This window comes from Bicyclus anynana, chromosome Z (genome assembly GCF_947172395.1).
Source record: "Bicyclus anynana chromosome Z, ilBicAnyn1.1, whole genome shotgun sequence".
Classification (NCBI taxonomy): Eukaryota; Metazoa; Arthropoda; class Insecta; order Lepidoptera; family Nymphalidae; genus Bicyclus; species Bicyclus anynana.
The window spans coordinates 5,057,037-5,069,814 of NC_069110.1; the positions used below are offsets into that span (position 1 = coordinate 5,057,037).

Here is a 12,778-nt window from a genome sequence, read left to right on the forward strand (position 1 = left end):
GTATTTGTTAGAAACCTAGTGAGTGTGTTTTATTTTAATTAATCAATCACATGTTAGTGCTCAACTACGATAAGCAATCATCATCATCATCATTATTAACTCAAAATGAGAGGGGTTAGGATAATAGTTCACCACGCTGGCCCAATGCGGATTGGCAATTATAAAACCTCGACGAAACCATCTTAAATACAATATGTACAAAATTCGCGCATCGTGTTATTTACCAAACTCTTCCGAAACGGCTGAACCGATATTTTTTAAATTTTGTTTAATCGGGTAGGTCTGACAATCAGCCAACATCTATTTTTCATACAAGTGAGTAATTTACAAGGTAAAACAACGTTTGCTGGATCAGCTAGTATATCTATAAGATGCATTTGCATACAAATTAAAAGACTTCGACAGAGCTTTTCTTTTAGAGTTGTTAAAAATCTTGGCGGTACCAGAATGCCAATAGGCAGATCGATCGATCGATAGATCGATTAACAAATCAACAAATCTTAAATTGCGAAACTTAACCGAGTGGCATATCTTTACGCGAAGCTCACAACTTATGCAGATATCAATGTGTAGAACTTTTCACAAAATAGTATTACGAACTATGTAATTATCAGGTATTCATGGCTTTGTTAGCGAATTATTAATGTACTACATTCACCGGCATGGTCAAAACTATTTGCCCTAAATATTCTATTGCCGTCTGGTGTGTTTCTCGCTCACACAGTTTGCTAGAAAGGAACAGCATGAGTTGTTACACGGACAGCCGCGAATAGAACGCAAGCTATTTGAAGCGACAACCCACTTGCTAATTTGACTTTAGGCTTGTCTCAAGCGCTAGATGGCTTGGGCTACAGAAAAGGAGTTCATGCGTTTATTAACCAGCTGTTTTCATAATCAAAATAAACCGACCATTTTGGGCCCAGCACGTTACAGAAAAAAAAATGACGGAAAATTCTTAATTTAAAATAATTGATAATAGCTAATATTAATTATAACTATCTATTTATTTATATTGCATAAAATGCTTCTACTAATATCGGGGGAGTCAAGTCCGAATCCGTAAACCTGCGGAGACATGTTAAGGACTTAGATACTCATCAGCAGAATCTAGTTCTATGAATGGGAGTAAGTTGTACAATAGGAACAAAAATAAGACTTACGACGCTGGACATGATATTAGACATATAATAAAAACATGAAATGAAAAACAATGAAAATTTACCCAAAGGAAGAAAAATAATATCCCTTTCGTTAATCTTAATATATAAATGCGAAAAGTCATTCAACACGAAATCTCGAAAACCGCTAGACGTACAAAGATAAAATTTGGCAGGGAGGTAGTGTATATTTAGAAGGTATCCGCTAAGAACAGGTTTTGCGATAAGGCCGGATTAAGAAGGTCTAAGGGCGGACGACGTCACAGGCGCCCGCTAGTGCGTTATTATTTATAGTGTGAAAATATCCTAACAATTTAAGCGTTGATAATACATCCGTTGTAAACTTTTCCAATAAACATATTTTATAATTTCGTAGATAAAAAAGTAGATGTATTATGAAAATAGTTTTAAGAATACAGTGATTCTTGAACGATATCCCGTGCCAAGCCACACAATTTAGTTGGGAAATTAGTCTGTGTCAACGACCGTAGAGATAGATACCCGCTCGCCGCGTTTATTCGTGCATTATAAATGATTATAACATACGTTCATAGACTGTTATAGTGAATCAATTGTAAATAACATGGTATTACAACTGGCGTATTCACTATTTTGGTCTTTATTACCAACCTATCAAAATAAACATCAAAATGTCATTTACCTACTGTGAACATGTACATAGAATCTCAATTTCGTATATGTCAACTAGCATACATCAAAAATAGTGTATTAGCCTGCAGGTCACCCGTGGTCGTGGTACAATGACCGACTAAAGTGAATTTCGCGTACAAACTCAAAATAGGTTTGCACACACAAGCTGTTCAGAATCTGCATCTGAAGCGGTTGTAAATTCTATTAAAAAAAGTCTATTCTACTGACAAAAGTAAGTTTTTCTGACTGAAACGAGATTATATCATCGATCGACTAATTTTGTTAGTTTAAAATTATTAGTATTTTATTTAATTATCTAAATTCCAAATCAAACAAAGAGAGTAAACCACACTACATTAGCAACAACAGACCGGTGATAAGAAATATACATAAATAACATCGCATCGGTATCAGTGGCATGTCAATTGAGTTGAGCTATTTCTAAGTAGTAGTCGTTATAGATGGTCTAGTATTTGACGGCCTCCGTGGCGCAGTGGTATGCGCGGTGGGTTTAATGACGGAGGTCCTGGGATCCCCGGCTGGGCCGATTGAGGTTTTCTTAATTGGTCCAGGTGTAGCTGGTTGCTTCGGCCGTGGCTAGTTACCACCCTACCGACAAAGACGTACCACCAAGCGATTTAGCGTTCCGGTACAATGTCGTGTAGAAACCGAAAGGAGTGTGGATTTTCATCCTCCTCCTAACAAGTTAGCCCGCTTCCATCTTAGATTACATTATCACTTACCATCAGGTGAGATTGTAGACAAGGGCTAACTTGTAAAGAATAAAAAAAAAATAGTAATCACACACAGTTTGTATGAAAATACTACATCTAACAATAGATTCATATTATATTCACAGTTCATTGATCTCGCGTAAATCGTTGGCACAAAAATGTGCAAAGGATTTATTTAGATTTCTCCTAATTCAAACTGAACGATGATGCGTAGAAAGCACTAGAGTCTAGACTATAGACCAAAAGGATCAAGTTCCAATGCCTGAAGGTCAGTACAACTCGATGAATCACATGCTTTTAATTGCTCCTTCTGTTTGTACAACAAGCGGTCGGAGGTATGGAGGATTGTCATCTATATCTAGTGGAATTACGCGCCATTGGAGTCCTTACATTATAGAGGAACCGACGGAAGATGACGCTCTATCAATTTAGAGCATCCGGGACAATTCCCGGATTTGTGTATAAGCAATAGACATATTTTAATGCGAATAGAAATAAGTATGTAAGCGTGAGCATCAAACATAGTAATAAGGATAGATATATTAGATCAAGGTTTCTCAAAGTGGGGTACGCGAACCCCTAGGGGTTCGTTATTCGACAAGATAAGATAAGTGATACCAAGTCAGAATTAAAATTGTCCAAAATTACTCCTAACATTTAATACATTTGCGATCTTATTTCGTCAAATTTATTTTCTTTTTTGGGAGGGGGGGGGGGGTTCCCCCCATTAGTTAAGTTAGTAAGGGGTTCGCTGTCACTTGAAAATTTTAACAGGGGTTCGAGAAGCCGAAAGTTTAACCCTACATTAGATAGATGAAAACTTTCCGATAAACAATGCTTCCAAGTGCTTACATTAAGAAATACATCTAAAATTTATGTATGTTAAACAGTAATGCATTAATTTTTCAATGATTTAAAATGTTTGTATCTTAAACGCGCGACCCTACCTACACACAGAGCCGGAAACTAATTAATATCAGTGTCATGTCACTAAGTCCCGATGGCCCTATTGTCCAGTAAATTAGCAGAACACTATCCGAGTTACATAGAGTACTGTGAATATTGCAAAAGTTATAGCATTTGTTAGGTGACCCCAAGTATAAAGTTATTGTATTTTAATATAACATGACATAATAGAGTTTTTCCTACAATCTAGTTTTCGTACATCTGATTACAAAACAAAAAAAAAAAAATTTTAAAAAAGAATACCGTTTTCAGGTGTTAAAGTGTAACTAACAGCAATTCATTTTTATTTATTTAAGTGTATATTTCAAGTAAGTGGAGAAAAAAAATATATTGTTAAATATGAAAGTAAAATGATGAAAAAAATGTTTTTTGATGTGATTTTACAAATTACTAACAGGAATACCCTATTAGATTTATCAACATCAGTATTTCCAAAATCAATATAAATCAGGGCCGCAGAAAATGGGTCATCATTCCGGTCATTGCTATGTTGCTGAGATGCAACGATTTTGGTGAAAAATTAACTCTATTATTGATTTGCCTACTGATATTATAGGAATCATATCAATATATATAAATAACATTGAAGTGTCTGTCTGTGATTACAAAATAATTGTGTTTTATCAAGTGTTTATAGTTATTTGGACAATACTTAAACATCAGCTTATTTTAAATTTTGACTATTTGTCCGGGCTAATCTTTGGAACGTTTCTGAACCGATTTCAACGGGTACTTCACTGGGATAGAGGAGATTTTGAAACAACATATTATGCTATTGCATAGCTTTTATCGCAGGTTTTGAACGCGAGGACCGAATCAATTCCGTAATAAAATAATAAAACTAACACCCAAGCCGTGATATTAATCTTAATATATACTTTTAATAAATCTGTAGAAAGGTCAATTCTCTACATGAAATATATTTCCAAAATAACTCAGGGGGTGATAAGTGATCGATACTGATGCCAAAATTCCGAATGTCAACTAAGCAGAACAAATTATTTTTACCTTAAAAGAACATAAGTAGGGTACGTTAGTAGGGTTTTACGCGGACGAAGTCGCGGGCGTCCGCTAGTATATAAATGCGAAAGGTCATTTCATCACGAAATCTCGAAAACCGCTTTACATACCTACACAAGTGAAAATTGGAAAGAAGGTAGTTTATAGTTAATAGGTATCCGCTAAGAACGGATTTTGCGATAGTATCAAAGAGGGCGGACGAAGTCGCGGGTGTCCGCTAGTACCTAAACAATAAAATAAGAGACGAGTATATCCAAAATCAATATTAACCAGGGCCGTAGAAAATAGGAAATCCATTCCGGTCAACGCTACATCGTTGAGGTGCAGCGTTTTTGGTGAAAAATTAACTCTATTTCTGATCTGCCTTCTGATATTATAGGAATCATATTATAAATATAAACACGCGGAGTGTGCATCGCGCTATGCGGGCAACAACGGGCCTATCGTGAGGGCGGCCGCGGGAGCAACGAACAAACCATAAAAAAACCGTAATGAGAGATCACTTCCTGCGGCCGCGACGAGCCATCACCAACACACACGCAACAGCGATACCTTAATATACGACTGTTAATTTATCGTTACATCAGCTAGGTTTTAAGAAATATCAATCCGATTTTTATCAAGTTTTATGTACATGTGGTTAGTTATGATTGCATCATCACTTACCATTAGGTGAGATTGTAGTAACAAGGGCTATCTTGTAAAGAATAAAAAAGCATCAACATTATCCTACTAATATTATGAACGCAAAAGTTTGTATGTATAGATGTTTCAATGTTTGTTCGGATGTTTGTTACTCTTTAACGCCGCTACTACTGAAGCGATTTGGCTGAAATTTGGAATGTGTTTTCTCAAGTGCTTATAGTTGTTTACACGATAACAAACCTACAGAAAAAAATCATTTTTTTTTATTTTCGTTTAAAAACATAATTATCAAATTCTTATCTGTCTGTCTATCTATCTATTTGTCCGCGCTATATCTTTGGAATGGCTTAACCGATTTTAACAGGGCCCTTACTGGGTGATAGAGGAGGTTGTGGCCATCAAAGTCCTTGGTTCTCGCGGGACTTGTGAAAGACTAAATTTCATGCGTACGAGTTCTATAATAAACTTTTTTATTGATTTTAATTTTAAAAAGCGAAATACAAAGAAGATGTGCTTCGAAAGTGATTAAAAATTAAATATTTAGGTACTGATTAGGAATATTAATATTTAAATCAATTACAATTGATTGACGGATAGTAATTATTATTATTAGTATAACCAACACTCGTATAGTAGTGAATCCAAATAATCTACTACATACTACCTAATTCATACTCAACTATTGCTACTACTAGTTGTACCAAATTTGTTCCGAAAAAATTTTTTATTTGTCATTCTATATGTAAAAAAAAAATATTTATTAATTCACTATTAGATATTCATTGTAAAGATATATTTATTACTCATTTATTGAAAAATTAAATTATTTTTAAACTGCCTACTATAGAAATCAAAACATTATCAGTGTGATACCAAGATAAAAAAGGGTATCAACATACAAAACTACACTACATATTAAAATATACATTTTAAGTGCATAATTTGAGATAACGAAGTTGAAAAAGAGTTTCACATAAGGCCGAGACGGTCATTACGACGAAACTTTCTCCGTCATTCTCGAGACTTAAGTAGCTTTCTTATTATTTCTAGAGCTTTCTACTACTATATAATAATATTTATATAGTACTAGCAGACGCCCCGCGGTTTTATCCGCGTATTTACTTCCTCTTCCCGTTGTAATACGGGGATAAATATGGCATAATATTGTGAATTTCTATTGTTAAAAGAATTTTCAAAATCAGTCCATAGATTATCCCCTACAAACTCACAAACTTTACATCTTTATAATTTTAGTTATTGGTTTTTTTTATTTAATAAAAACTAATACCTTGGATTAAATGGAAAAATATACGGCGGAGCTATCAAGCACTCTTACCTACAAAAAGATATCAATAAGAATTACATTTGCCAATATGATAAAATTAGCCAACGAATCAAATTAGATATAATAATCTAAATATCAAATCCATTCAGATCGGTTCGACGAATATCAACGTAACAAGGTTTTTATCTCAAATTTATTATCGTTTTCGCGTATCTTATTTGCTTGATGACTCGTACACAAGACCAGCTATGAAACCTGTTTTTATTTTTAATTGATTAACTTCATTGCCGAATGAATATTTAATACAGCTAAAACATATTCAATACAGCTAATAAAATATATGAAGCATGTAAAACTGAGACATTTATCTAGCATAGCCTTGGATCACTAAGGTCTTGAGTAAAATATTCTCATCCCGGAGTTGGAAAATAGGTATTACACCACCGTGTCTCGGAGATCGTATTAAGCCATCCGTCATGATCATGATTAACATACTGACTGATATTGATCATCATATTGATGTTAAAAAAGGTTTAACCCGCAGTAAGGTGGGTGGGTCTAAAAACCATATCTCCTGTCCTGGGAGAGGAAGGCCTGCCCTATAGTTGTGTTAGATAAAATAGTCCGAAGATGATGATGATGATGATATAAAAATGACGACTTTACATACAGTAATAAAATAATATTAATACTCGATTATCGCAAGATATTCGTAAGTATAGATAAACTAAAGAAACAATGTTAAACGCGGTCGCGCACCGAATACGAGTACGTCGAATGAACGAGAGGTATTATGTGGAGCCTGTGTCAAGGCGGGTTATTATAATTCAGCATTGAGAGTGGGAGGCACTTGTCCTCTGCAATTAGTTCAAACACCGTACGCTATTATCTCGTACCAGACCGGCATTATTCACAAACGATGAAACGAGTGTGTATACTATAGCGGCTAGCCAACGGTGCATTCATAATTCTTAAAACAACTAAACGACTAACTAAATAAATACGAAAATTCTAAGCGATCTTTCCCAGAAGTTGATGACTATTCGGTCGTTAAAAATAGACAATGACATCGTTACGATATTACATTATAGGCATATGAAGCTAATTTACTCTCATTTATTTATTAGTCCTTTTTTTAATTTTCAACATGTTGATATAAAAAAATAAAGTACAAAATGCGCGTGTTGTGTGGAACCTCCTCACAATACGCGTCGTCTCAAGAATCACTGCCTTCTGTATCCGACTCTTGATTCAACAGTTAATTGCATTACGAAAAAATAGAACAGATTAACGATAATTATTTACTAAATAAATTAATAATATTTAGAAGGAAAGTTACATAACGTCAGAAAAAAAAACAGTAGATATGTACCTACTAGTACCAAAAACCTATGTAATTCGACAGTATGAGATTTGAATTCGGCTCTATCACTATAATACTAGATGAGATGCGCTTTGCTCCCAATATAGGACACCTTCTATAATGTAAGTCCAAGTTTTATTATATGATCAGTTTCAATCAAAAATTATTTCCTATTGGGAATAACATGAACTCCTAAGAGTAGATCACGCCCATGTATTGTTCCATTTGAATTATGCCCCGGCTTAAGAAAATCTCCGGGCATTGTGTTCGCCGATTCTTCCGTAACCATTTTCAAATGTGGCGCTTATAGCAAATTGGACCAAAGTCCTGCAGTAACTGTAATTTAAATTTTACATAAGATTGTTGCTAAATGCAGGCGATAAACGGGTCTATAAGCAGATTCGTGAACAAAACTGCATAAATTGTTGAGCAACGAATGTCTATAACTGATATTCTTACATGGTGACTAATTTTTAGCTGTGATATCATTTGCAAGGGTTATTAAATTAAACCGTAGTTTACTTAAACGGGGTAAGATGAAACGTAATGTGACATTCAAACGTTAAATATTATAGGTTAGGTAACAATTAATCGGCAAAGTAAGTCAAATTTTATCACCCCAAGGCTGCCAATCCATTTTGGAACAGCATGTTAGGTCTAAATTATATCGATGAAAGAAAAAAAAACATACTATACTGCAGCCTTTATTGCTGTGTTCTGTTTATCAACAAATAAATTAGAAATGAAGGTAGAAAACGCATGTCATATCATAACTTATTTATTTTAAATTATGTATGATTTGTTTATAAAATGTTTAATAAAACATATTAACCATACCTAATTGTTATACGCTTATTTTAAATTTATTTTCATTAATTTAAGAACAAGTTAATTATAATTATTATTAGGTGTAAAACGGCTAGTGATTTATACCCTCATTTTTAATTTGTTTGTTGGTAAATAGTACTCATCAAGTCCAAAGCAAAGCATATGCACCTATACTACAGGTGCATATGCTTTGGACTCAGATTAAAATAATTACTACGTTTAAATCTCTCGTACAAACAATATGTGCGAAGCCGGGGCGAGTGGTTCTATATAAGGTAAACATATCTCGAAACGTTATTGCACAACAACGACTCAGAACTCGATCCTGACTCATAAAATAATACGCCACTCAACTGAACTTTAAAAACTTAAAAGACATTTTACAGACGACGGCTTACAACGACACTGACCCGTTTGCGGTGTCTTTCTTATGAACTTGTAAAAGTTTGGATTGTTGAATTGCTACACATATCATAAAGCAAAGTTCTCCGCCGTGACTTTCTGTTGGTCTATCTGTTCGCGATTAACTTGAAAACTACTGAACTGATTTCTATCTGTTTTCCAACGGAAACCACTCGGAAATCGCGCGGCGTCATAATAAAATAAATAAACTAGTTTACGAGTACTTATATGACAGAAGATAATTAAATTAAATTACTTTTCCGATGGTAATAATTACGTACGCCTGCAGATAACCTGTTAGATGAAGATTGTATAGACTGAACAGTTACAACTAACTTCTTGCTCGTGCGCTCGGTACGCCTTTAGTGAATTTCCTGTTTCGTAGTCTATCTACAAGCAATGTATAATCGATTTCGCTCGAGACTCTATTTACATGGAACATACTGTGCAACATATCCGGTCTTGAACACTATTGGATTAAATGTGGCGCAGATTTCAAATTACCAAACAGTGGAAACTCGATTAGTGAATAGTAAACAGTCGATACAAATTACACAGTAACAAGTATGGAATACTAGCTGACGCCGCGCGGTTTCACCCGCGTGGTTCCCGTTCCCGTAGGAATATGGAGATAATATATATCTTATAGCCTTCCTCGATAAATGGGCTATCTAACACTGAAATAATTGTTCAAATCGGCGAAGTAGTTACTGAGATTAGCGCGTTCAAGCAACTACAGGCACGACATCGCGCATGTATACAGTGCAATAGATAGAGATAAATAATAGAAGATGACAGATTTTTGAATTGTATGTAAATTAAAAGAGAATTAAGTATGTGCTAATAGTAAAGCAATTTTATAGAAGTAACAGGGTATCTGTGATTATTATTTTCGGAGCTACAGATTTAAAGGGTCAATTTTGCGGCGCTGCCATGGATCGCAAAAACGCTTCATACACGAAAGAATAACGTTGTCGCCGAGAGAGATCGTTACATTTGTATGGGTGTTCAAACTAAATTTCAAATATCTTTGCTATTTGTGTGTTCATGTTTATATTTCGAATAATGAAATATGTCACATTGAATGTAAGGAAGTCAAAAATGTATGAATTTTCATCTAACTACGTTAAAAGATTTTTAATTGGTTATGAAATTTTAATTTGTATTAATTAGTTAATACATAAAAAACTAAGATTGTCTGTATCTTATTCACCCAAATGTCTCATAAAAATCGATATATTGAAACCGTGTCATCACCGCAATTCGCCGCGGCGTTTAATAATAAAATATTAGTCATTTGTACCTTTAAACGTACAGTAATAGTATATTGAAGATAGTTTCGAATATTCTGGTGAATGATATTTGTCTGCATGAGTCTATTTTCGTTCACACGAAAGCGGACGTGTCAAGAGAATCCTTTTGTCTTTCATACATTTAAATTTCTAGTTCATTGGACGATACATATCTGTTGAATGTTACATGAAATCAATCGCGTCCGTTGTATCACAAAGGTGTTTCAAAATTAATTAATAAAGTTTACGGTAATTTGAATTTATCAAGGCGCGGGTCAACTTCGTTAAATTAATATATGAGTCATTGGACATTTTTATCCATAATGTATGTGAGCGAATAGTAACGCTGCGATAAAGAATATCGAGAGCAAACATGAAAGGAGCATTTATCAGGGGTAACAAAACAAACTGATAGTGTGCAGTCTCAGGCGGGTCATTTAATTGTTCTCCTTTTGTCACAGTAGCTGCGTCACTGTGGACTTAAATAAAGACACGGATATTTGGCTGGATGATTGAATAAACAATAGATGAAAGCGGTATAAATGCACTCTCACTTTAAAAAATCAAGTTTTAAAACATAATAAAAACATATTAAGTTCAGTCGCACAATCGTGTTCCACTTTTTAACATCAGCGGCCCGTATCCGTCGTTCCCCCTTTACTTTAGATACGCATATGTAGAATAGAATGCAAGTTAATTGATTATAATTGTACCACAACTCTCAAAACACAATACTTACAAATAAACAAATGAAAAAAACGCATTTTACGTAAGAGATAACGAAATATTATGTACTTTGTCATAACGTTAGTCATTCGTCTAACAAATACATTAACGATAACAAACCATAGTCAAACACTTACTAATACAGTAGCTTGATGAGTAATACCTAAACTAAAAGAGAAATATTTTAAGCATCAGGTCGATACACAATTTTATTATGGAAAAAATTTACAAGGAAACAATATTTAAACCACTCTTTATACTGAGCTAGAGACCAAACCTCAAAAACAAAAATATTGAGATAGCAATGAGTACCTACTGAGTAGTAATTTTTATAGCAATAGCGAAAATTAAAGTCATGTTCATTATCATCATCATTATCAGTCTATTACAACCCATTACAGGGTAAGCTGGCCTATTCACTGATTTTGGTCTATTAGCCAACTAATATAATTAATATAAAATCAAGAACAACAGCATTTTTTTGTATTCCGTAAAACCTATAATTAAGGAAAATCACAGTGTCAAACGCACTGGTTAGTAATTTTAGCTAGGTGGTAAAAGTCGTGTATATCCACTAATGTTACTAAAAGTTAGTGAATGAAAGGGGATATATAGGTTAGACCCTTCACGATGGTATGTGTGTTTGCGGTGATAATATGAAATTCATTAACGATAATGATAATGTTAGATTAATTAACGATATTTTAATGATAATGACCGGGGACAACGGATTAGCTTGCTAAGACACGGGGCATCTATAAGGCACGGGGGTGTAACACCACCAACGTCCCAACTCCGTATGAACATTTGAACTAAATAATTTCTTAGAAGAAAGAGAAAGAAAGAATCTCTTAAAGTATGGGATAGGATTTAAAGCCAGGACCTAGTTATCCTACACCACATAGGCTAACCACTGCACCAATGAAGCAATTAAATAAAAATTGAGATATGATGCGACAAACGCCAGAACTGTACCATATACAACCAACGATATTTAATTCTAAAGACGAGGTCACTAGCGTATCAAAACTGAGGTGGACAAATGTGCATAACTGTCTTAATCTCAGTTAATCGCTTATTAAACAACGATAGTTATTTAAAGAAATAATACCTAAATATTGTTTACAATGTTGTGTCGTGTGTTCAGGGTGTCTAAAAACTACATTTAATTAAGTATATAATGTAAATAAACACAAAATTGTGCATGTGTGCGCACAGTGGATTAGCTAAATTCGGATAACTTTTTGCGGTGATTTTGTAGGCACGTAACATACCTATCTATAGTATAAAATATCGTTGCGTTTTACCAATCGTTTTAGCTTTAGTAATTTCACTTTTTATTTTAGTTATATTAATGGATATTTTTTTGCTTCAGGTCATTGAACTGGGAGACGGTGATATCCCGGATAATACAGACATAATCATCATCACCGGTTCCAAAAATGTGGTAATCGAAATAGGATCTTTATCCAAGTTGAAGGACATCCGCTACATTCATCTGTCGAGAAATAAGTATGTCACAATGAAAAGCTTTGCCGCAGTCGACCTTAATATAATCAACCTCTTCATGGACATTGAAAAATGCGAAAACCTGGATATTGAACAGAAGGCCTTCGACAAAATAAAAGGTTAGTTTATGTTAAATGACTAAGACCTGATGTATTGCCGAGTGGTGATCAAAAATTATATTTACTAGTAGGTTCTAAACC

The 12,778-nt window shown here is 34.2% G+C and overlaps 2 protein-coding genes across 4 annotated transcripts in view; one reads left to right on the forward strand and one right to left on the reverse strand.

The window, feature by feature from the left end:
- LOC112042903 (E3 ubiquitin-protein ligase highwire) overlaps positions 1–12,778 on the reverse strand; it is a 143,982-nt gene that overhangs the window by 61,571 nt on the left and 69,633 nt on the right. The gene's annotated exons all lie outside the window — the stretch shown is intronic.
- The window catches only part of LOC112042904 (uncharacterized), a 31,319-nt gene that overhangs the window by 5,689 nt on the left and 12,852 nt on the right, over positions 1–12,778 (forward strand). Inside the window, exon 2 of the mRNA XM_024078108.2 lies at positions 12,445–12,697. Within this exon, the coding sequence (XP_023933876.2) occupies positions 12,445–12,697 (253 nt within the window). The remainder of the gene's footprint in view (positions 1–12,444; positions 12,698–12,778) is intronic.